This window comes from Pelophylax lessonae (genome assembly GCF_965119305.1).
Source record: "Pelophylax lessonae genome assembly, chromosome: 9".
NCBI lineage: Eukaryota > Metazoa > Chordata > Amphibia > Anura > Ranidae > Pelophylax > Pelophylax lessonae.
In genome coordinates, this window is record NC_138776.1 from 41,558,261 (window position 1) to 41,585,487 (window position 27,227).

General features: G+C 43.3%; 1 protein-coding gene across 7 annotated transcripts in view; it reads right to left on the minus strand.

Moving 5' to 3' along the window:
* SORCS1 (sortilin related VPS10 domain containing receptor 1) overlaps positions 1–27,227 on the minus strand; it is a 1,084,285-nt gene that overhangs the window by 313,477 nt on the left and 743,581 nt on the right. For all 7 annotated transcript variants that reach the window (XM_082267343.1, XM_082267340.1, XM_082267339.1 and 4 more), the window contains one exon: positions 23,428–23,517. In XM_082267343.1, coding sequence (XP_082123469.1) covers positions 23,428–23,517 — 90 coding nt within the window. The remainder of the gene's footprint in view (positions 1–23,427; positions 23,518–27,227) is intronic.

The window sequence follows — 27,227 nt, forward strand, 5'->3', positions numbered from 1 at the left end:
ATGGTGCATACTGTGTCCTGGCTATTGCCCAATTCCTCCACCATCAATCATAGAGCCAGTTGCTAATCTCATGCCAGCATTTGTCGCACTTGCTTGATCATGATCGGGGTTCTGCTTGTTGACAGCTGACCCGAACGTGGCTCATCGATTTCTTCCAGTCGCAGAAGCGTTTGAACCAACAAGTTGTAAACACATTTTATGCTCACGGCTTCCATCTGGTACACTTGCACCAACATTTCATGCATCTCCGTCACATTTTCCCCAATTTGTAGCAGAAATTGATGTTCACTCCTTGCTCCATTACACTGTGAACCTACCTCGCACACTAACTATGTTCAACTGCACTTAGAGCGTTTACCCTGGCGGTCACTGTACTCCATACTAGGTGGCACTTCTCGATGTGTCTCTGGAAAGCCTTGTGCATGCTCGCTCACCTGGCCCATGTTGCTGTTGAGATATCGGAACAATCACCAACCTTTTTAGACACACCTCATAAAGCAATATACTTTATACTTTATATATAATTATGGCTACATCCTCCAATTTTCCCTTTGAAAAAGTCACTATTAGATGACAAAAAATGTAAGAGTGTGACCATACGACATATTAATATTTGGCAGAACTTGAAGTTGGCCATCTTGGTATGGTATCTAAGGCCAAAGCTTATCCTTAACCTCCCTGGCGGTATGATTCTTTTGGATATTAGGTGCTGAAAGCGGTACCATTATTTTGCATGTAATTCTTAAGAATGAGCAGCCCAAACCAACTATTTACATATGATTTTTTTTTTTACTGTGCGTTCTTCTTTATAACATCTCGGGTATGATAAAGTTTGAAACACAAAATCATAAATTATAATATAATAAAAAACTATAAATAAGTTAAAGTATGTATGTACTTAAATTTTTCACTCTTTGTTATATTGCAGCCATTTGCTAAAATCATTTAAGTTCATTCTTCTTCCTCATGAATGTACACATAGCACCCCATACTGACAGAAAAACACAGAATTGTTGACATTGTTGCAGATTTATTAAAAAAGAAAAACTGAAATATCACATGGTCCTAAGTATTCAGACCCTTTGCTCAGTATTTAGTAGAAGCCCCCTTTTGATCTAATACAGCCAGGAGTCTTTTTGGGAAAGATGCAACAAGTCTTTCACACCTGGATTTGGGGATCCTCTGCCATTCCTCCTTGCAGATCCTCTCCAGTTCTGTCAGGTTGGATGGTAAACGTTGGTGGACAGCCATTTTTAGGTCTCTCCAGAGATGCTCAATTGGGTTTAAGTCAGGGCTCTGGCTGGGCCATTCAAGAACAGTCACGGAGTTGTTGTGAAGCCACTCCTTCGTTATTTTAGCTGTGTGCTTAGGGTCATTGTCTTGTTGGAAGGTAAACCTTCGGCCCAGTCTGAGGTCCAGAGCACTCTGGAGAAGGTTTTTGTCCAGGATATCCCTGTACTTGGCCGCATTCATCTTTCCCTTGATTGCAACCAGTCGTCCTGTCCCTGCAGCTGAAAAACACCCCCACAGCATGATGCTGCCACCACCATGCTTCACTGTTGGGACTGTATTGGACAGGTGATGAGCAGTGCCTGGTTTTCTCCACACATACCGCTTAGAATTAAGGCCAAAAAGTTCTATTTTGGTCTCATCAGACCAGAGAATCTTATTTCTCACCATCTTGGAGTCCTTCAGGTGTTTTTTAGCAAACTCCATGCGGGCTTTCATGTGTCTTACACTGAGGAGAGGCTTCCGTCGGGCCACTCTGCCATAAAGCCCCGACTGGTGGAGGGCTGCAGTGATGGTTGACTTTCTACAACTTTCTCCCATCTCCTGACTGCATCTCTGGAGCTCAGCCACAGTGATCTTTGGGTTCTTCTTTACCTCTCTCACCAAGGCTCTTCTCCCCCGATAGCTCAGTTTGGCCGGACGGCCAGCTCTAGGAAAGGTTCTGGTCGTCCCAAACGTCTTCCATTTGAGGATTATGGAGGCCACTGTGCAGCAGAAATCTTTTTGTAACCTTGGCCAGATCTGTGCCTTGCCACAATTCTGTCTCTGAGCTCTTCAGGCAGTTCATTTGACCTCATGATTCTCATTTGCTCTGACATGCATTGTGATCTGGAAGGTCTTATATAGACAGGTGTGTGGCTTTCCTAATCAAGTCCAATCAGTATAATCAAACACAGCTGGACTCAAATGAAGGTGTAGAACCATCTCCAGGATGATCAGAAGAAATGGAAAGCACCTGAGTTAAATATATGAGTGTCACACCAAAGGGTCTGAATACTTAGGACCATGTGATATTTCAGTTTTTCTTTTTTTAATAAATCTGGAACAATGTCAACAATTCTGTGTTTTTCTGTCAGTATGGGGTGCTATGTGCACATTCATGAGGAAGAAGAATGAACTTAAATGAATATTTTCCGTACCCACTGTATACATATATACGTGTGTATATATATATATATATATATATATATATATATATATATATATATATATATAAAGTGCAGTAAAACTGCAGGAAAGGGCACTGGGGGGCAAACTAATGTGACTATATGTTATTTTGCATTGTATCAGTGTGTTTGGTGTGTTTTACATTTGAATTTGCTGCTGGTTCCCCCCCCCCTGCGAACGTCATGTCACAGGAGACGGAAGCCGGGGCTCACAGAGGATCGGGAGGAAGCTCCGCCGCCGCTCACCGCCGAGATACATCACTGGATCCCAGGTGCCAAGGTAAATAACCCCTCTACCAGGATCCAGCGATCTTCCTAGCGGTACCCCGAGTGTGGCTCGGGGTTACCGCTTTTGGCACTGAAATTTAACCCCAAGCCACGCTCGGGAATACCGCTAGGAAGGTTAAGGGGGGAAACTCATGTATTAAAGAGGCAATTGTTTCTATGTGCACTAAGTGCACTTATGTCGTGAGTGTGATTTTAACCCTGCTGCTTAATAAATGTGATTGGTATGATAATACTGTATATTGCATAGTGAGGGCTGTTTTTGTTTCCTTGAGCTGACTGGTGATTGGTGACACTTTTGGTGCTTGTGGCAGGAGATAATATCGGGATGATGAGGAGCATTGACTGTATTTAAAGGGCGAGGTGCAGAGAGACCTCACATTGCAGTGGGTCAGTATCTCCAGGTAAGCGGTTTAATTACAAGATGGAGGAGCACATATTTGTGGTGGTGACCTATTAATCATAACTTCATGGCCGAGGACATCACAAAAATATATGAATTATTGATATTAACAGAAGAAGGCACTTTGGGACTTTTTTGGGTTGACTATTTGGACACTTAAAATACATATAGTTAGTATATACAGTATATGTCTGCTGATGGTACACTTATATGTATGGGACACAAGAGTATTATTATTTGCTTTTAATTCATGCATTTTATGTGTAGCACCCTCCTAGGTAGGTGCTAGGTAAAACATATCTGTGACCCAGTTCTGCTTATCAGGAGGGTCTGATCTGTTAGTTTAGCCTGTCACACGATTCCAGGTTTGATTCACTGGATCTGACGGAGTGTCCCCACTGCAGTCAATGAGGGAGCTCATTGGACAGTGGAGGAAACCTAGCAATTGGCACACTCTGTTTTATGTCAGTTCCAGTGGGAGGGCATTCCTGCAATGCATCCTGGGACTGAACATAAATAGGAGGGGAGCATGTGACAGGGTGGTCTTTGGGCGGGAAGCCAGGTCCCAAGAGGAGGGTGATGGCTGCCTCTCCTCCTGTTGCTGAGGAAGGTGGTCCAGGCAGTCGGCTTATGGACCAGGTGTTGAGCTGTGCTGCAGAAGGATCCAGTGTACTGACCAAGTGGAGCTGCTGGGCAGAATACTTCTGGAAAAACAGTATCGTGAGCACTCAAGCATCTGCCCAGGGGTCCGCCTAAAAGAGGGGACCACTCCAGAGAGGTCAGGGGATCAAGGAGCCAGCTAACCCGGAGTGTTACAGTAAAGGGGGTGCCAAGTTGTAAAGCCCTGAAGATTAGAGATTAAAGGGGGCGCCAGGAAGGACCCTGAAGTTATTAAAGTCAGCTACCTCAGGAAAGGAGTGCCTTAGGAAACTAATAGGACTCTTTCACAGTCAAAGATGAAATACAGTGAGCGGCCTAGCCGTGACTAGCTTAATCAGCGTTAACCAGCGTCAGTCAGCGTTAACCAGCGCCAGTAAGCATTTTTTGTACAGTCCCTGCCTTTTTGTGCATAGTTCAGTTACTGGAGTATCCCACTCATCCCTTCTCCTATCCAAGTTACAAATAAAAACACAAAAACCAAAGAAACTGGACTGGTCCTTCTCTGAGGAAAACGACTTGGAACCATGTCAGAATGTTCTACAGTTGCTAATGGTAACCCAGAGGAACACGTCTTCAGCAGCTCCATTGGGAGTATTATTACATATGTTTGTTTGTTTTTTTAATCAGAAAATTAATTTTATTGTGCGAAATTACAAACAGTCGGAGTATAAACTCAAGGTATAAAACATATAAATATTGAATTCACATCTCAAAGATAGTGCAAGTTTTCAGGGCTTGTCCATATTATCAGAGTATACATTTTACACAGTAAATATAGTAGTCAGCATACCATATGCTAATAAAACAAAACACACAAAAAAAAAAAAAAAAACAACTGATGAAGCGTGTGCTATTCTCCAAACAAACTCTCCCATTATGTAGTAAAGGCACCTATCACAATGCAGTATCCGACTACCGCCACCATCCTACGACCCACCCAGGCCTGTAGGATCTATGACATGGATCCCATATGACCCTTCACCTACACTTGGAGAAGTCTAGTAAGAGCCAGTTGTGGCGGGGCCACTCCAGGTGTTTCTAGTCATGCCTGCCAGATTTTGGTAAATTTGTTGGATGCCTTTCTGTGTTGATATGCAATTTTTTCTCGAACAAGTATAGTATTAACCACTATCCACTGGTGTCATGTGGGGACCATTGGAAGAGAGCCAGTATTGTGCTATCATTTTTCTGGCCAAATAAAACAATCTAAGTAAGGCTGTATATGTAGAAGAAGAATATAGATTTTATGTATGTTTGATTATTAATTTATTGGTTGCGTGTTTTTTTCATATTAGGCCCCTTTCACACGGGCGCTACGTATGTCCGTATATCACCCCATCCGTTTGCGGGTGATATACGGACATAATGCATGTCAATGGGATTGCGCATGTCAGCGGATGACCATCCGCTGACATCAGATTTGCGTCCTTTCAGTTCTGTTCCCTTTTTTGGAACGGAACAGAACCCTATTTTTCTTCAGTTTAAAAAACGGAAAGGAAGCAAAATCGCATGTCAGCGGTGTCATCCGCTGACATCCGCAATCACCATAGACATACATTATGTCCGCATATCATCCGCATACGGACCAGATGACACAAGTGTCATCCGTATCAGTGAAAAAAAAAAAGTGCGCAAGAAGCCTTACAGACTTTTATTTGGTGTGGGAACACACAACACTAGCTGCTGCAACCAGCATATATGTATTAATATTTGCAAATATTTTTTTTTTTCACTTAGTAGTTTGTTTTTGGTAGCGCAGACGATTTTTTAATTTTGTTTCTATATTTGGCTTCTGTCTAAATTGTATGTTTATTTATAAATGTGAGTTGGGAACCTTATGTAGCGCCCTTCTAGGTAGGTGCTAGAGAGTGAGTATAGTTTTTGGCTCTGTCTGCCTATCAGAGGAATAGCAGGCAAATCGATATTGCTTTCTGCCTACCAGAGAGCAGGATCTGTGAGTTAGGTCTGCTCATAGTGCTCAGTTTGTGATTCATCTGGTCTGGGGAGTATCGCCACTGGTCCAATAGGGAGGCATATTGGACAGTGGAGGAAATCTGACCAATGGGTACACAGACTTTGATACAGCCCTATTGATTGGAATAGACTGATAGTGCATTGTGGGGTGCGGTACACAAGCCAGGAGCACATGTGCTGTGGAGTCTTTGGCTGGCGAGCAAAGTCCCGGAGGGAGGGTGATGGCTGCCTCCTCCTCTGTAGCAGTGGCATGCGGTCACAGGTGGTCGGTCTGGGGACCAGGAAGGAAGGAGCTGAACCCAGAGGTCCATGAGAGCTGACTGAAGGGGTAGAGGCACTGGAGACCCTCGAAAAACAGTATCGGGAGTACAGGGGATTGTGTCTAGGGGCCTGACCTGAGGAGGGCCACCCCGGTGTAGGATATTTAGAGGACGGTGTCAGCAGGTGGAGTGAAAGGGGGTACTAGAGGTGTATTCCTAATATAATTCATCCTAACAAGTAATCCTAAATTCATCTAAGTGGCAAAGTGAATCAGCAGCCTGGCTGCATCTTCAGACAAGAGTCCTCATCTATCGTGAATAGTTTGAGTTGGAGTATCCCACTCTTCCCTTCTCCCATCCCTAATTTAACCACTTCCATACCGAGTCATGTAAAATGACGTCGGCAAAGTGGTTGTCTAGATCCGGGCCGCCGTCATATGATGTCGGCCCGTTCTAGCTGCTACTGCGCGCCCCCGGCGGCGCGCAGCGGCGCGATCAGGGATGAGGCTCGTCCCTCGGACATAGCCCATCCCTGATCAAGGTAAACAGCCAATAGAAATTGGCTGTTTACCACGTGATCGGCTGTGTCAATCACAGCCGATCACATGAGCGGCTCCAGCACGAGCCGCTCGTTCTCTCTGCAATGCGCGCCCCCGGGGGCGCGCAGAGCAGCGATCGGGGACGAGGCTCGTCCCTCGGACAGAGTCGATCCCCGATCTAGGTAAAGAGCCAATGAAATTGGCTCTTTACCACGTGACCGGCTGTGTCCAATCACAGCCGGTCACAAATGTCAACAGAGAACACGGTAACTAGCTGTCACCGTGTTCTCCTCCTCACACACTGATCCTGTGTGAGGAAGAGAGTGTGGTAACAGCTAGTTACCAACTACAGTGCACCCCAAACACACTGATTGCCCCCCCCCAATAAAGAGCACCTGTCACTAACATATCAAAGTACCCGAGTACCTGTCACCAGCCCATCAGGTACTCAGATGACAGGTACTCGGGTACTCTGATGACAGGTACTCGGGTACTCTGATGACAGGTACTTGGGTACTCTGATGGGCTGGTGACAGGTATTCGGGTACTCTGATGACGGGTACTCTGACGGGTACTCGGGTACTCTGATGACAGGTACTCGGGTACTCTGATGACGGGTACTCGGGTACTCTGATGACGGGTACTCGGGTACTCTGATGACGGGTACTCGGGTACTCTGATGACAGGTACTCGGGTACTCTGATGACAGGTACTCGGGTACTCTGATGACGGGTACTCGGGTACTCTGATGACGGGTACTCGGGTACTCTGATGACGGGTACTCAGGTACTCTGATGACAGGTACTCGGGTACTCTGATGACAGGTACTTGGGTACTCTGATGACGGGTACTCGGGTACTCTGATGACAGGTACTCGGGTACTCTGATGACGGGTACTCGGGTACTCTGATGACAGGTACTCGGGTACTCTGATGACAGGTACTCGGGTACTTTGAGTACCTGTCAACGGAGTACCCGTCATCAGAGTACCTGAGTACCTGTCGCCTACCCATCAGAGTACCCGAGTACCTTCCACCTGCTCATCAGAGTACCTGACGCCTGAAGTACCCAAGTACTTGCCGCCTGCTCATCAGTACCCATCACTACTCATCAGTACTCATCAGTACCTATCACGTATCAGTACTGATCATCAGTACCCATCAGTACAGTATCACCTATCAGTATCAGTACTACTCATCAGTACCTATCACCTGCCTGTCACCTGCCCATCAGAGTACCCGAGTACCTGTCACCTGCCTATCGGAGTACCCGAGTACCTGCCACCTGCTCATCAGTACCAGAGTACCTCTCACCTGCCCAACAAAGTACCCGAGTACCTGTCACCCTTCATACAGCCACCATGTCCAAGTCCAAAAAGGTTTATATACGTCCTCCGTTTAAACCTAAATACCGGTGTTATGGCAGCAGATAGCTGCCATAACCCTGGTATTTTTTTAAACGGTGGACGGTTGGCTTTCCGATAAGGGTGGTCCCAGTGGCGGATTCGCCGTGGGATCACCCTTCCGGGATGGCGGAAGAGGCGCCCTCCCCCCCTCCCGACGCGTTCCGGTCCTTTTCCCCGCTTACCGGACCCGCCAGCAGCGGGGAAAACGATCCGGTCCCGAATCCTCACAGACAGGATGTCGAGTGAGGGCAATCTTGCCCTCACTTGACTCTATGGTCTTGGAGGACCGGAGCTACGGAAAATGTTGTTGCCTAGCAACCGGTTTAAAGGTCCTTTTTTTTTTTTTTTCATTTAATATTATAATTATTATTATTTTTTTTTTTCTATCTTTTAGTGTACTTGTGAGATCTGAGGACTTTTTGACCCCAGATCTCACAAAAAAGAGGTCCTGTCGTGTCTATTTCTATTACAAGGAATATTTACATTTCTTTTAATAGAAATAAAAATTATAATTTTTTTTTTTTTTTTTTTTTAAACGGTGTAAAAATAAAAAATAATAAATAAAATAAATAGTAAAAAAAAAAATTAAAGCGCCCTGTCCCCGTTAGCTCGCGCGCAGAAGCGAATGCATACAGAAACCCCGCCCACATATGTAAACGGTGTTCAAACCACACATGTGAGGTATCACCGCGATCGTTAGAGCAAGGGGAATAATTTGAGCCCTAGACCTCCTCTGTAACTCAAAGATGGCAACCTGTAGAAATTTTTAAATTGTCGCCTATGGGGATTTTTAAGTACCAAAGTTTGTCACCATTCCGTGAGCGTGCGCAATTTTGAAACATGACATGTTGGGTATCTATTTACTCGGCGTAACATTATCTTTCACATTATGGAAAAAAATTGAGCTAACTTTACTGGTTTCTTATTTTTTAATTAAAAAAAGTGAATTTTTTCCAAAAAAATTGCGTTTGGAAGACCGCTACGCAAATACGGTGTGATAAAAAATATTGCAATAATCTCCATTTTATTCTCTAGGGTCTCTGTTAAAAAAAATATATATAATGTTTGGGGGTTCTAAGCAGTTTTCTAGCAAAACAACTGATTTTAGCTTGTAAACACCAAATGTCAAAAATAGGCCTAGGCAAGTGGCTAGGATGCATGATGGTGCGCCTTGGATGTTAGGCCCCTCTATATGGCTAGGCTGTGAAAAAGTCTCACACATGTGGTATTGCCATACTCAGGAGGAGTGGCAGAATGTATTTTGGGGTGTCATTTTTGCTGTGTACATGCTATGTGTTAGGAATATCCTATAAATTGACAACTTTGTGTAAAAAAAAAAAGTTTTCATTTTTTTCCCACATTTTCCAAAAACCTGTGGAAAAAAATGATATGTTCAAACGACCCATAATGCCTCATAGAATATACGTTGGAGTGTTTGCTTTCCAAAATGGGGTCATTTTGTGGACTTTTCCATTGTATTGGTGCTCTAGGGCCTTGAAAAGTGTGATAGGTAGTAAGAAAGTTTTATGTGTATTTATGCTCCTAGAACGCCTGAATGTGCTTCTTGGACGTGGAGTCTCTTTTTGTGGCCAGGCTGTGTAAAAGTCTCACACATGTGGTATCGCCATACTCAGGAGGAGTAGCAGAATGTATTTTTGGGTGTAATTTTTGCTGTGTACATGCTATGTGTTAGAAATAGCTTATAAATTGACAACTTTGTGGGAAAAAAAAGAAAAAAAAAATTTTCTTCATTTTCCCAAGAATTGTGGGAAAAAATTACAACTTCAAAAAACTCACCATGCCTCTTACTAAATACCTTGGACTGTCTACTTTACAAAAAGGGGTAATTTGGGGGGTATTTGTACTGTCCTGACATTTCAGGGCCTCAAGAAAGGAGATAGGCAGTCAGTACATCTGGTGTGATCAATTTTCAGTAATTGGTACCATAGCTTCTAGACTCAATAACTTTCACACAGACTAAATAATATACACTAATTTGTGTTAATTTTACCAGAGACATGTAGCAGTATACATTTTGGCCCAAATGTATGAAGAAAAATTTATTTTTTGCAAAATTTCATAATTGAAACTAAAAAAAAGTGTTTTTTTTTCAAAAATTTTGCTCTTTTTTTGCATATATCACGAAAAAAAAAACCCCAGTTGTGATCAAATACCACCAAAAGAAAGCTCTATTTGTGTGAAAAAAATGATAAAAATTTTGTTTGGTTACAGTGTAGCATGACTGAGCAATTGTCATTCAAAGTGTGAGAGTGCTGAAAGCTGAAAATTGGTCTGGGCAGGAAGGGTGTCAAACTGCTCTGTATGGAAGCGGTTAAATAAAACGACAAAAACAGCTACATCCCCTAGACTGTTCATTGACTGAGCCAGAGAGTAAAGAGTTAAATTGTGCATGCTGCAGTTGCTAACAGTAACCCAGGGGGTTTCCAAGGTGAACAATCCAGCAGTCCTCAAGGGGGCAGTGCTACACTTAGGTCATAAGCTCCTGAGGGCAGGGACCGATGTGAATGTACATTATTTATGTAAGGCACTGCGTCAATTGACAATGCTACCTGTGATAAATAAAAATGAATATTTCTTTATTTAGATGATTTGATCATTTTGATCACCTGCTAACATCTTGCACATCTTGTAAACACATTTCCCCCTCCACTTAGCTGTAACACATCTCGCTTGGTGTTCTTCTCAGAAATGGTGTCACCCTGCTACTGCTGGCATCTATATTTATTCCTGCACAGCCTGCAGCGGGAAATCATGAAACCATCACTCTGGATAAAGCTGGATAAGTTGCCGTCCCCCGGATCTCCCCTCTGGAGTCCTTGAGAATTACATAAAGATAGAAGTTTATTGAACATGGCGTGTTTCACCCAAAACTAGGATACTGGCTGCGGACAGACATTCCCTTAAACAATTTCCTCTGTGTTGCTCTTGTGATACCTAGCCTGCTGACGTAGCTGACGGTAAAATAATTACAGGCTTCTATTTTTTTTTACACTTTAAATTGTAATTTATGTAGTACATGCAGTACTTACTCAGCCAAACAACCAATTTCGCAAACTTACTTGCAATAATGTTGGAGAGTGTTTTAAGCTCTTAACAGATGCCCTATAATTTTGCTGACCGTATTTCCTCTGTGCCTTTTTAAGAACTGATTATTAAAGTTATTAATGGAAGTCATTACTTTACATGGATAAAGTGTAAGGGTGTCAGAAAGGCGACATGTCCTCCATTATTAAAAATTTCTCAATTTAGCAATATTGCTTAAGTGGATGTAGGCCTGTGTTGACAGGCTTTTTTCATTTTGCTTCAAAAAGGTTTTGCATTCATATACAAGTCTATGGTGATGCAAAAGCCAGGTTAAGGCAGGTCAAATTCAAGTCATAAGTAAGTCAACTGCACCTGCCAATGAATCCTCAATGATCTCAAAGCATCTCAAACTGATATCGTCAACACAAACCCAAAGCCTGTCAACACAAGTCGTTAAAGTTGACCTTCCCCATTATGGATGAATCCGGAATTGTCTGAGTTTTATTCCATTCCAGATCCCTCTGTGTGGGCCACCAGGGGAGTCCTCTACTTGTCCCATATTTGTCAGGGAGAGACGCTCCTGACGTTTGACTAGCTGAAGGCCAGATTCTCTTTGCCCAACTCATGTTTTTTTCGGTACCTACAGCTTCGACACGCATTTCACATGCAATTCTGCGACTCCCCCACTGATTTTACTGAGACGCTGAAAAAAACCCTCTCTACCATTTATAGTACCCTGCTCCCCAGTGAACATTCTGGTCTGGAGGCTCTGCAGGCCTTTTGGGTAGCGGAGGCCCCTGAACAAGACACGGAGGATTGGGAGGATGTCTGGGATTACCCCTTTCGACACCTCGTGGCTGCCAGGGATCGCTTAGTGCAGTTTAAAATATTACATAGGTTTCATCTGACACCAACTAGACTGAGTAGAGCCTTCCCTGGTACCCCTGTGACTTGCTGGTGCTGCTGTGCTGATGCCCCCACATATACGCATATGATTTGGCACTGTCCATCTCTGTTGGCGTACTAGACTGGAAGTTTTGAACCTTATAGATTGAGTGACCGCCATCCGTGTGCCTCCCAAACTTGAGTTTTGCATCCTGGGACTTGTAAATGCTCTGGCCCATTCTGTGGCGACCCGTACTTTACTAGGTCTCTTGTTGTTCTATGCAAGGAAACTGGTGGTTCTCAGATGGCGGAAACCTGATGCGCCCACCCTTTCCTCATGGAAGGCTTTGGTGAACTCTGTTATCCCTCTATACAAAGGGGCTTATACTAGCAGAGGTTGCCCTCAGAAATTCATGAAGGTTTGGAGCATATGGTTAGAGGCAAAGGAAACTACTAATGATGGTGAACGCTCGGATGATGTAATTCCACAGCCCTAATATCTGCTCATTCTGTTCTTGTTGGGAGGGAGTGGGCCTGTGCCGCCTTTCTCGTGTCCTAAGGTGTTCCACAGTGACCAGACTTTTCCATCAGACATTGCCTTTCACTGGCGAAGCATGATTTTACATAGACTATGGTTGCAGCCTTGTTCAGGGTTTTCTTTTGTTTTATTATAATTGTACTTGTTATGTTTGTTCCTTTTGTATTGTCTTGAGCCAGGGTATGCCCAACGGCTCTGTTTTTGTACGTTTTTTCAAAAAACGAATAAAAATAATTTTCAAAAAAAAAAAAAGTTGACCTTGCACCTCAGTGACAAGGTAGACGTATTCAATATCTCTCCTTCCTCTTCATGAAACACTGAATGGAATTGCAAAAAAAAAACTAAATCTGTGTTGGAAAAGCTAAATCATATACTTACCTTTCTACGGCTTCCTTCCTCAGCACCTGGGCAATTATCCTCTATGCAGGCAGATCTTGTGGCACTTTTCCACTGCAAGTACCGGCTCGGCTCTACTCGGCCCTGCTTGGCCCGGTTTGCTTTTCCACTGCTGGTACCGCATGGTACGGTGTTGGAACGGTTCGATACGGTACGGTATGGTTTGCTTTTCCACTAAAGTAGTACTAAAGTTAAGTGGGTGGGATAACAACGGGGTGGGTGGGATTCTCTGACCAATCAGTGGCTAGTAGTGACTGCATGCAAAGGATTGTGGGATATGGTACCGGGTATGGTACCTCTTGGAACCACAATCAAGGTGGTACTGTTTTTGAGAGCCGTACCGTTCGGTTCCATGCAGTGGAAAAGCGCCACCGTACCATGCAGTACCAGCAGTGGAAAAGCACAAAAGCGAGCCAAACCGTTCGGTTCCATGCAGTGGAAAAGTGCCATTGGAAAACATTAAGTAGGGGGCGTGGCCTGGCATCTGACTGAGATGGCCGCGTGAATCTCTGCTCCCGGACCGAGGAAGACAAAAGCCCCTGAATAAGCACAACCGCCAGCCAGCACATTACCCCACAGTATGGGAAAATCATCAGCCAGTTCGTCGCCGTCGAGATCCCGCTCCCCGCGCGACCCCGCCATGCAAGCGAGCCGAAGCATACCGGATCTCTTCCGGCAACCGGTACGCGAGCCCCCGGCTTCATCTCGGGCCTACACGGAGGTCACCCGCGGCGCGACCGCTGCGCACTCTGCTGAAAAAGAACCCATCCATCCCACATCCCAGCCATCCGACCCTCCACCTACAGCCCCACAACAAACCATCAGCATGCAAGACCTCAGAGCGGTAGCAAATGATATCAAAGAGGATATCAAAGCCACATTAGCCACATCCATTGCAGAGCTAAGGAGAGATGTATAAGCCATCACTATGAGGATTGAGGAGATTGAAGATAGATCCAATGTCCAGGAAGAATCCATCCAAGCCCTTCACACCATGACTAGAGCGCATTCATCCCAAATGAGAGAGCTTCAGAGGCACCTGGAAGACTTGGACAACCGAGGCAGACGCCACAACATCAGAATAAGAGGCCTGCCAGAAACTGTGGAGCCAAGCAATATTGCCAAAACAACCTTGCTGATTTTCAATGATATAATGGGTAGACCTCCCGAAACGCCAATTGAATTTGAACGCATTCATAGAGCATTAAGACCAAGAGCCAGAGACACCGATCCTCCTAGGGATGTTATATGCTGCATCGTGAGTTTTAAAATAAAAGAAGACATCCTCAGGAAAGCCAGAGACCGTCACAATATTTTATACCACGGAACTGAAATTAAAATTTTTCAGGATCTGTCGCCCATAACACTTCAGCAAAGAAGAGATCTCCGCCCTCTACTAGAACTTCTGCGCAGCAGGGATATCCAATACAGATGGAAATTCCCATTCTGTCTTTCTGCATCTTCCCACGGACGCACTGCAAACCTCCGAGTCCCGGAAGATCTGACCTCCTTCTGCAACACCTTGAACATCCCACCCGTCGAAGTGCCTGACTGGTATAGGAGTTTCCGCCCCCCCTCACCTGGGAAGAGCCACGTCTATGGACACCATCCCTGAACGGGACGAATTCCACATCCGACGTCGGAGATCCATCTCGCCTAGAAACTCCTCATCATCTAATCCCCGGCCTACCAGGAATGTAAGCCCAACAGCATCACCTGTCCACAGGAGACCACGCCAAGAGGGAGCAGACTAATCTCCAACCTGCGTAAAGCTCCACGTTCCTAACTGGACAACTTCTCTTTTCCCTCTAATACCCCCCATCCCCTTCTCCTCTTTTTTTTTTTCTTTTCTTTCTTTCCCCTCTCTTGACAGATGTCGCACACAGAACATAAATGAAAAACTGCGCTTAGAACTGAAGAAATCTCATCAATCTGCGGTGAAGATCCATGATCGCCCTTGATTGAGAAATACAACAGTCAAATTTCTTCCTGAAACTCTCTTCACCCCATGAAACATCACCCTCCCTTCTCCGCACAGATGCAATTCGGACAGCTCCCTGACTTGAACTTCCCCGCACTTCATAGGTGGTAACGTACTTCATGATCTTTCCCACTTTTTTTTTTTTCTTTTTCAAATTACCAAGTCCTTCTCAGACATGATTCCCTAAACTTGTACTACACACTCCACCTTCTGCTTAGTTATCCAGTTAGCTCAGTTAACCACCTATGCGAAATAACTTGGACTAAACATTATACCATTTTTGCTCCCTGTCTACTCATGCGTTTCACTGTTGTCTGAAAACCCATGATATTCTAGTCCTAAGGAAGACTCAAACACCTTACCTATATCTCTCTTGATGGACCACAAATCCTCTACCCATATTATACCCCATATTATACCTTGTTTATATTCAGAAATTCTTAGGTTAGCTGCTTTTAGATAACAATTTCCGAGATACCGAACAATTGCTTTTTGACATACACGTCACTTATGTTATGTGTCAATATCCATAACATAGAGGAGACTGCCAGCTCCCCGGGGCCACAGACGCCCCCAATTACCTTGCTTGCCATCCATGCTCCCCCTGTGGCCTCTCTTTTTGGCCCTAGACGCATTATTACATCCATATAGTTCTCTTTTTGAGGTGACGGTGGAGGGAGAGGGGAGAAAAAACTTGCCTCTTACTTTTATCCATAAACTATTTAGACGAGATTACAGCCAAATTCTCATAGACCACCGTTCGATCTTTTATGATTGATACCTGAGGCTGGGGGAACCCGTGGGGCTGGCCTTCTTCCCTCCTTTGTTTATTTGTTTATAAGTGACATATTAAGTGCCTATGCCTGCTTGTATGCCATCCACATGATTCTCTCCCCCTTTTTATAATGTATCTTACACCGCTACTATGCTCCTAGATGCAATCTGACTGTCCATACTTCCCCCTCACTCCCTGCACTCCAAACCTATACTACTAGCCTTTTGACGCTACTAAACTGACCGACCAAAGACCTCCCTCACCTACCTCTTACAGACGAACCAACTGCATCTGACGTTCTACCTCTCCCTTCCTACTCTACATTATAACAAACCCCACTGATTGAAAGATTTCTCCTATTACCTAATCATCTCCTGCACTGATGACATAGTTCACAAACTATGAAAACATTAACAGACTTGAAAGTAATCTTCAAGATCCTCTCCTATTTTCTAACATACTCCTTTACCCTATACCTATGGCTCCATGCTATTTAACTGACACTCCTTAGTAGAAACCTGACTCCACAAACAGCTCCCATACCACTCACTTCGAGCAGCTACCGGTTACTGCTCACCTACATGTCGATCCTCCATTCCGGGACCCACCCACTCCCCCGTCTCACTCAACCGCCACCCTCTCCTCCAAGAGGCAGGAGCGGCACCACTGCTCTCTTGCCGACCTCTACCGTTCTTTGTAAATACTTCTAGGGAAGACTCTACAACTCTCCCCTAGCTTCGGTATTCATCACCCTCCCTATTCCATCCTCTCCACTCCAACTCTCCCTTTTCACACATCCCTCCCTTGCCCCACTTTTCTTCCAAGAAGCCCTTTCCTTCCCTTGCTCCCTTTCCCATCCCCCCCCCCCTTTCCCGCGTGTCCCAGTCCCCGTCCTCTTACCCAAAGCATTATGATTACTACCATCTCTGAGTTGTAGCACTTGACCTGAAACCAAACATGCCGCAATCCCACCCCTGCAACAACTATACTCCCCTGAAAATAGTTTCGTTAAACATCAAGGGATTGAATATTCCTGAAAAACGAAGCCAACTCCTGGACTTGATGCATAGACTTAAGGATGATATAGTCTACCTACAAGAGACACATTTCCGATCCCGAGACACACCCAAACTCTCAAGTTGACTGTACCCCACTGTCTACCATGCGACTAACCCATTAGCAAAAACTAAAGGTACCTCATATCCAAACATGTAAAATGGACATTACAAGACTCCATAACGGACCCGGAAGGTAGATTCTTATTCATAAAAGGTCTAATAGCACAAAAAACTGTCACACTGGCAAACATCTACAGCCCTAACTCTGCCCAAGTACCCTTTTTTAGGAAAATATCTCATACATTAACAGAATTCCAATCCGGCATTACCATCCTAGGAGGCGATTTCAATATTGCCCTATGTCCGATCCTTGACACCTCCTCCAGCACAACCTCTCTTCCGTACAGAGCGTTGAAACAGATCAATTTGCAACTCCGAAACTTGCTCCTTCACGACTCTTGGCGAACCTTACACCCCTCTGACAAAGACTACACCTTTTTCTCCACTCCACACAACAGATATTCAAGGATTGATTATCTCTTCCTCTCCCAGAAGGACTTACCCCTCATAAAAAAAGCAACGATCGAACCAATGCTACTCTCAGATCATCATCCCATTACATTAACATTATCCATTCCAGCCACCAATACACAATCAAAGTCATGGAGATTAGACTCCTCACTCCTAACTGCAGTTCCTGACATCCAATCTATCCAAAAGGAAATCTTGACCTTTTTTTCAGACAATAATACACCTGACATATCACCTGTCACACTATGGGAGGCCTACAACATGCTCTTTACCAACACACCACTATTGTCAAATAAGATCATCTCTGCATGGGAAACAGATCTCAACCTGAACCTATCAGAACAACAATGGGAAAACATATGTAACGTCACCCATAAAAGCTGATTGAACGTTTCCCTACAGGAAAATTGCTACAAAATAATGACCAGATAGTACAAGACTCCACACATTTTACATAAAATCTACCCTGACATTCCTTCAGTCTGCTGGAGATGCCACAAGGACTCTGGTACCCTCCTGCATCTGTTCTGGTCATGCCCCAAGATACAGCCATACTGGAAACAGGTGCATGATTTAATCCTTAAAATTACAGACACACAATTTGAATTTTCCCCAGCAATATATCTACTCCATTTATCTGACCTCCCTTCCCATAGATATAGAAAAACTCTGACTCCACACCTAATCAATGCAGCCAAATCCTGCATCCCCATTCATTGGAAATCACAGACCCCTCCAACCATCCTAGAATGGCTGAATAAAATTAATAAAATTATGAAAATGGAAGAACTGGAAGAACTGATCTCGATCTCAAGAGATTCAACTGATAGACATGCCCGTACTTGGGACCAATGGATATTATTCACTACATCCTCCACTTACCTACAGCTTACCAGTTAATGTCTATTGGACCACATGCAAAATCCAAACTAAGCTTACATAATGACTGAAACCATGTTTCACCACTTCCCTCTGGTAATACTTACCTACAAATCACAAGAGAAGGGGACTAGAAGACATAGTCTCTCTGCTTGTTTTAACCAATATACAGGGACCCTCCCACCCCTATACAAGGGATGAGAGTGGGGGGACCCTACCCTCTCCTCTTCTACCAATACGCCTCATAGCTACTTGATCTCAACTGCCGCCTCCAGAGCCTTACCCAAATGTCCCCCATCCCACCCCAAATTTTTATCATACCCGTGGGAGGCACGGAGACTGGGACACGTATCTACCTAACTCCTCCCATCAACCCCCCTACCACCCCACATTTCCTCCCTCGCGCCCATATCCTTCCCATCATAACCCATCATCCCCACCCCTCCCTCCTTCTCCCTTTATGATCTTCCTACCTTGACTGGAGAGACCCGTGCCTGACACCCCTGTGATGGGGAGCGCGAGCCTCCTCCACCGATGTCCTCCTATCATACAGCTAAATCTGCTTACTCTAAACCGCCTTACACTGTAAATTGTATAACTCTATATACCATCTCCCCCCTATCAGTGACTACCGATTAACTTGACTCCACATACCTATACCACCAAGACAAGAAGACTTATACTTCACCCCCTTCAGATTCTATCCTCAGACACCCACTTAATATATAACTTTATCCATATATGCTGAAACCACTCTATATCAGTTTACCCCGGATGTTGATGTTCAGTTCACTAGTTACTCATGTTATCACAGAAGACACAGTGCTTTATTAGCACTGAATTTACATACCTGTGTTTACGTTCGATGCATTGTACTTAGTAGTTCATTATTGTACTAGTAACAGTACGCCTTTCTTTCTTTTCCTGTTATCAAATGTAAGAAGCCAACAATGTATAAGCTGTATGTTTTTCTTTGAATATTCAATAAAAAAATTTTGGAGGAAAACATTAAGTAGCTTAGATCTCAGAAGAAGACTTTTAGCATGCAGCATCTTCTCATCAGGTTTGGTATGCTTAATATTCTCAAGGTTCCTGCCAGCAGGAGATTGACATCACCCTCTGTACTATGGAAGTAGGGGAAAACTGAGTATATTATCTACCAATTTTTCCATCCCATGGTTGTTTCTGCACTTTTATGCAGTGTTACATAAAGGGATTTAAACTGAATAAGTTGACCTTGCCGAAATGCAAGGTCTTCTTTAGACCAACCATACTTGGGGCAACTTTAATTCATGTATAGCCACTTGTGCTCCCCTGTTGTTAAAGAGGGGCTCAAGTCTCCAAAAACTGTAGCTGATGAGTTTTAATAAACAGACACTCACCTGCCCCATGATCCAGCACTGTGCACAGCCATTTTCACCTTCTGTCTTCTGTCCCCGTTCACAGCATCTTATCTGTAGGCACCCGGCTGTGACAGCGGGGGGGTCCTTTAAGCGCAATTCCTCTTTTGGGTGAAGCTCCGCTTTAAAGATGACTCAACTGTTTAGGTGCCTAAGGGCATGTGTTGACTGGCTTTTTTTTGATTGAAATGGGTTTAGACTTCTCATACAAGTCTATTGGGATACAAAGCCAGCCTAAAGCAGCTCAAATTCAAGTCAGTATTACATCAACTGCACCCGTCAATGAATTTTGAACGATCTCAGAAGCATCTCAAACTAATATTATCAACACAAGCCCGAAAGTCCATCAACACAGGCTGTTAAAGTTGACCTCACACCTCAGTGATAATGAAAACTTATTCAATGTGCCTCCTCCCTCTTCCTGAAACACCGGATAGAAATGCAAAAAAAAATGTTTTGGAAAACCTAGATCGTATACTTACAGTCATTTTCTACGGCTACCTCCCGCAGCACCTGGATGAGGTTATCGTCATCCTCTTTCCAGGCAGATCTTGGAGAATGCTGAGTAGCTCAGACCTCATAAGAAGACCTTCAGCATGCAGCATCTTCTCTCGAGGTTTGGGCTACTCAATATTTTTAAAGAGAAACTAAAGCTTCCTCTGTAACTTGTACCTATAGGCAAGACTATGATATGGCTTATCTACTGTATAGGTACTGTAAATATCTCCTAAACATACACTGTTTAGGAGATAATCACTGGCGCATGCGCTCTGAGGAATGGCTGCCCGTGCCGTTCCTTCAGAGCCCTGTGCTGTGAACGGCAGCTCCCATTCACATGCACAGGAGGGAAGTCTGGCCAATAAGATGTCTGGAAGACGCGAACCTGGAAGGAAGATGGGTAAACATGTTGGCCTTGTCAGCGGTGCGCGGGCGGCGCTGCGGGGGCTTGGTTCTAAGGTAAGTATTTCATAATGAGCTAGTACACTTCTAGTCACTATGGATGTCAAATCTCTGTATGGCAACTTCTTCACAAGGATGGGTTGGCTGCATGTCACAGATTCTCATCATCCTCACCAAACCACAAATACACTGCTGAGGATGTTACACAGCTCATTGAACTCATTTTTACACACATCTACTTCTCTTTCAACAATGACATCTATCTTCAGTGTATGGGTACCGCTATGGGAAGTAAAATGTCACCCAATATGCAAACTTATTTATGGCTGACCTGGAGGACAAATTCCTGAACAGCATATAACAAAAGCCATACAGATATTATCGCTATATTGATGATATTTTTATCATTTGGATAGAAGGTGAAGAAAATCTAAAACAGTTTTACTCATTACATAGTTACATAGTAGCTGAGGTTGAATAAAGACATCACTCCATCCAGTTCAACCTGTGCAGGTTTGTGTGTGTGTGTGTCAGTGACCTGATCATTTCCCATAACCCTGAATGGTGTGATCTGTAAGATGCACGTCCAAGAGTATTTTAAGAGTAGCCATACCCCCCGCAGCTACCACCAATTGTGGAAGAGAGTTCCACATTCTCACCGCCCTTACAGTGAAGAAGGGCCCTCAACACTTTTCACCTATCAATCGAACTAAAAAAATATTTTTTAAATACACATGTCAACTTTCTAGACACCACTGTATACATCAGGGATGACCAGCTTCACACTTCGATATACAGAAAACCTACTTACAGATGCAACTATCTCCACAGTTTTAGTTTTCACCCCCAACTCACAAAATGGGCCATCGTACATAGCCAGGCCATCAGATACCACCAAATATGTTTAGACCCAGAAGACAGAGATAAACATCCCAGAACACCGGCCTCCTTCTAAAGGAAAGGATACAAAGACAAAACCCTCACCAGCATAAACACGGCCTTAAAATACAAAAAAAAAAAATAACTGTGTCCCTCTAGTGAGCACATATAATCCAGCACTAGAAGGGATATGAAAGATAATTAAAGATAATTAAAGATTTTCAACCCATCCAAACAGAGGATGAAACCCTGAAATGAATATTCCAACAACCCCCAATGCCAGCATTCAACCACCCAACCTCAGACATAACCTAATCAGCAGGAAACTTCATTACGATTATGAAGTCACAATCAATGGAAGCAACCCATGCAATAAAAATAGGTTTAAACTAGGAAACCAGATCAATACATCTAAAAGCGTCGAAGACACACAAAGGGACCTTCAATATCCCAGAATCATACAACTGCACCCCCAGTAATAATGTGTACCTCATCCAATGCAAAAGATGTAGCAAAGGATCTTACATTGGCGAAACAAGACAGATGTTGCGTACAAGGATGAATTTGCACACACTATTAAGGAACATAAAGAAGATAGTTTCTGCACACCTGTGGGACATCATTTAACTGGACCACACTATGGAAGACCTCAATGTCTTCATTCTTAAATGGAATTTCAGAACTATTCAGGAAAGGAAAACTTTTGAACTAAGAATGATAGTTGATTACCCTTGCTCTTCTTGCAATAATACACCATGTTGTACAGGTTGTGTTTCTGTTGTTATATGCTGTATTGTTATTTTTTCAATAAAGCACTCCTGATTGTTAAAAAAAAAAAAAAAAGAATGATAGTTCTATTTGAGACACAAAAGATGAAGACCTGAATTTAGATATGGGTTTTCTTACTTATTATCCAACAGTTTCACGACCCAGTCTGTGACTGTCACCCCCAGTCTATAGCTCTCCCTATGTCTTGTTTGTGCGTGTTTGGCTGTCCTTTATTTTTTTTTCCTTAAGAGATTGTGTTTTCTTTAACATTTTGCTGAAACTTTTGTGAATTTGTACTGCTGGGACCTTGAAGAAGGGGACATACCCCAAAAGCTTGTCTCGAAGAATTGTATGTTAGTGCAACTAAAAAAAAGTATCATGGACAGTACTCAATTGTTAATGTAACCATAAGAAACTCGGCAATCTACCACCCACAAGTTCAATAGATTACCCAGATTTAGTCATTTGTGAAGACAAAACTGAGCAATAAAAAGACACAACAATAGAGTTTATTGAAAGACCAAATCGACAATGGATCAAAACTATGGCAACAGCTTTAAAATCTGCTGGGCATATTTTTCAGTTGGGCTCATTCAAGGCAATTTTTATGCCATCTTTTTGTGGTCAATAGAAAGGCCATTTTATGTCTTTGATGGCACTACAATTCCGCAAAAAGAAAAATAAATGGAAATGTTCTATCAAAATGCTATATGTATTGCTGAATTGAGAGATTAGAGGTGAAAGACTAATGTTAAGGATTAACATATCTTGGAAGAGATTGGCAGCATTAAAGAAAAACCTTTTATCGATCGTAAAGCAGATCTAGTCCACCAGTTTTAAATTTGCCAGACTGCCGAAAATTGAATCCAAGTGAACTCGCTCATCAAGAAAAAGAAAGAGCTATGAACAATGAGACACACTGATCTGCCCTATAGATGTACATGGCACTCTGCTGGCTTTGATGGATTTTGGACTCAGAAGCTAGTGGAGCATTAATAAAATTAAGGAAAACGAAAAAAAAAGCTGGGAGTTAAACTTGGTCAAGTGGCCTATTAGAGTCATGTGACTGGCCTCTCCTTCAATCACAGCATTCCCTCCGCTGCTTAAAGCGGCACGAAACAAGCTTTACGCCATTGCCTTCATTTTGTGAATGGGCTGTAAGATACAAGCAGCTGAGTTGAGAAACCTCACAGTGTACAACAAGTAGCAGTATCCACTCTCCACTATAGAAAAACCCTATAAAGGCTCCAAATAACCACTTTGTTCAGCAATTTAAATGCTGTAAAGTTTTACCTTTTTTTGATGACAGTGAAAAATCTTATTTGGAATGTGAACTATTCATTTAATACACATTGCATTGATCATTGAATGTCATTTAGTAATATGGAAATGTTCCAGTGCTCACAGTACCTTTGGCAGAGCATACTTTGGCAGTTTCATCTGTGAAAACGGTTCCCTCTTGTAGGACACGTAGTAATGTGGGCGCCCTCCAGAGGTCAGCTGTGTAAAACAAAGAACAGAAAGGTATCAATAACATGTCACAATATACAGCAACAGTTTCATTTGTCAGAAAAGTTACACATTTTATCATTGAAAAGCCTTTTTGGATTCCATGCCAGCGACATATTCATCAATCATCATGTGTCATATTTATCAATGCCCTGGGATAATGCCAAGGCTGTACACTATGTATATCGGCACTGCAACTGTTCTCTCTCGGTTCCCCGTGACAATGTACACCTGTGATACGTAATACGGCTGTATCAGAGAGCGTGAATAGTTAAAAGATTGAAAGTAATTGAGTCTTTAGCAAGTAATGGATGCCATTTCATATGAACAAGGGTTACTTCAGTTCAGACAAATAGAGCTGAAGGTTGGAATAAGCCAGTTGTTATCAGAAATCATTTCATGTGACCAAGGGCTGCTCCAGTTCAGACAAATAAGTTTAAAGGTTGGGAACCTGTTGTTATCATAAATATGACTTGTGGGAATGAGATGAGCAGTCATTAAAAGCAAGTTACATAGTTACATAGTAGGTGAGGTTGAATAAAGACAATAGTCAATCCAGTTCAACCTGTGTAGGTGTGTGTGGCCATAATCATCTCTCATACCCCTTAATGTTATGATCCTTGAGATGTATGTCTAAGAGTCTTTTGAAAGCCACCATACTTCCTACAGAAACCACCTCTTGTGGTAGAGAATTCCACAATCTTGTAGCTTTAACAGTAAAGAACCCCCCACATTGCCTGAGGTTAAAATGCTTCTCCTCTAATCGCATTGTATGCCCTTGAGTCCTCATGCAATCCTTTCGAAGGAATAGCTTTTTTTCTATGCTGAGATCACCATTGAGATATTTATAAATTGCTATCATGTCCCCTCCCAGGCGTCTCTTGTCCAGGGATCAAGCGATTGCAGACGCTCTTCATAATTAAGGTCCTCCAATCCCCTAATTAGTTTAGTTGCCCTTCTCTGGACTCTCTCCAGCTCCAAAACATCCCTCCTGAGGACTGGTGACCAGAACTGGACAGAATACTCCAGATGTGGTCGGACCAGAGTTTTATAAAGTGGAAGGATTATAGTTTTATCTCTGGAATACATCCCTTTCTTTATGCATGCTAATATTCTGCTGGCTTTGGTAGCTGCTGCTTGAAATTGCATGCTATTGCTTAGTCTATCCTCTACCAAGACTCCCAGATCTTTCTCCATTTTTGATTCCCCCAAAGGTTCCCCCCTAAAGTGTATTGTGCTTTTATGCTTTTAGTCCCCAAGTGCAAAACCTTACACTTCTCCACATTAAACCTCATTTGCCATGTCATTGCCCACTCTGTTATTTTGTTCAGGTCATTCTGTAGGATATCTGCTTCATGCTGTTAGTTATTGCGCATGTCCGCATGAGTCGTCCATGCGCCGGATCTATGGACTGCGCATATCCATACATGCTGCTTACATAGCAAATATCTATCACGCATGTGTGGCAAGAATGACTTGACAGAATTATAGTATAAATGAAGGAGATTCTCTGGGGAAAATCAGGACTTTTCTGAAGACGCAGCAGATGTGCCTTGTGTCCCGGTGTTCCCCTTGCCGATTGCTGGAGTCCCCCAATCGTAGAGGCAACGGGTGATGCTACAATATCCAGTGATGTATTGATGCTAATTCATTGCTATATCTATTGATTCTGTAACTAATCATTGCATGTTAGAACTATCTTTATAATAAATTGAATCAATTGTTTTGCCATTTATAAACTTGTGCCTATCTTGTATGATAGTAAGCGTAGTAGTAGTGGATAAAAACACTGTTTTATCAGGCAAAACAACACCTTCACAGTAACTTGCATTTTAGAGGGACACACTGAGACATTGTTCACATCCACCTGTCCAGTATTATCACTACTAATCCCCAGACGGCCCCTGTCGTGCACTCTGCGCAAACTCCACATGTGCACTCAACTTAAATCTTGAATCACGTACCTCTGTACAGGATGGAAATCTCTGTGGTGCAATCCACTCCCATTGCTTTGGGAGACAGACTACTGGCGTAAGGAGTGCGGACAATGTTTTCCTTGCTGCTAGAGGTCATGCCACCTATACCAGGTACACGCTACCGACAGGATGCTTGTTGTACTTCCGTTACTCTAGGTAACCACTTGTGTCTTCACATTACTCCATTTCATGCTGACATCTTTGTACCCCAATGTATTAAGACCCACTTGTTAACTATTTGTGTGCCGGTTACTTGCTTTAGTAACTTCAGACCAGACATGGACAATGTTTCATTACTTTACTTAGATAAAGTGCAAAATATACATTTCACAGTCCAACAGGTAAGGCATTACTCCTTCTTAATTCCCTAATTAAAGTCAGTTTGTGTGCTGCCCTGGCATACCTGCAAAAGTGTAGTGCAGTAATCATAGTCCTTCACAGGCTCTCTCACACAATTGTAAGTCCTTCAAAGACATACTCCTGTGCTGGTGTCTTCAGTGTGATCCCCAAGTTAGAAGTCTCTACATCTGGACAGTAATACAGTCTATTGTCTCAATCCCTTACGGGTCTCACAACCTACAGCTGTGCTGAGGCTCTCTGGACTCATTGCCTCTCTACCTGAAGGAAGTCTTAACTCCCCTCCATTCCTTCGCACACTGACCACTGACCCAATTTATATATCACAGGATAAGTGGGCGGGAACCAGAGCAGATCCTACCAAAAAGACAAAGAAACCGGGCATGGAGTTACCTCTTGACCTCATTGCAGGGACAGCAGCTAACTAACTGTATCCACATGCCCACAAGTGAGAGACATTGGCTCCTGCTGCTGTCAGTAAAAGGAGGGAGCATGCGGTGGGGCCACGCCACCCTGTGTGTATTTATGGAAACACACAACCCGAATTGGGAACGCTTCTGCATGAGTGCTCCCATAGCAAGGAGGTCGGAGAAGACGATGAGCAATACAGGTGGGGCATCCCAGAAGAGCAGGTTCAGGGCCACTCAGTGAAGTACCACTGCACAGAGCAGGTAAGTATAACATGTTTCTGTAATCTTCAGGCTTATATTGATTTTTATAAAACATGTCAACAAAAAAACAAAAAGAGCTCTGGCAGTGAAAGGGTTGGTGTGTATAGAAGTCAAGCACCATGTGATGTTTGCCTAGGCTTTGTATGAAATGCAGGAGCTTGGAATCGGATTTATATTTCTGGTAGGGGCATTCTGTTTTATTTACTCCAATTAGGAACGCTGTCTGACAATGCTTGCATGAGACCTGTTATTCTGATAGGTCCATTTTAAAGCCTTCGCCGGTGTTGGCCATGAAATCGTTATTATGACAGATCGCAGTCAGCGTGAAAACCAGGTCAGTGCTATTGCTGGATATGCAAAATCCTGGATGACTTGTAATCACCGTGCATTAGCAATCAGTACAAGTATGGAGATCTATGGAACGGGTAGATTAGAAGGCAATATATGTACACAAATCTCTAAATGAGGGGATTATGAGATTTTTTACATCTTGTAATTATTTTTCTTGTAACTAAACTCTGTAAAAATCAGGTTGTAAAATGTTCCGCCATTGAGTTTTCTTGAGGATTTAAAAGAACAGTACAGGCCATGAACATAGACCAAATCCACTAAAAAAAACATCAAAGTAAAAATAACTCCACCCAAAACCAGAGTGCCCATGATGGTTAGAGACTGTTGGGGGTTAGAGACCTTGTCA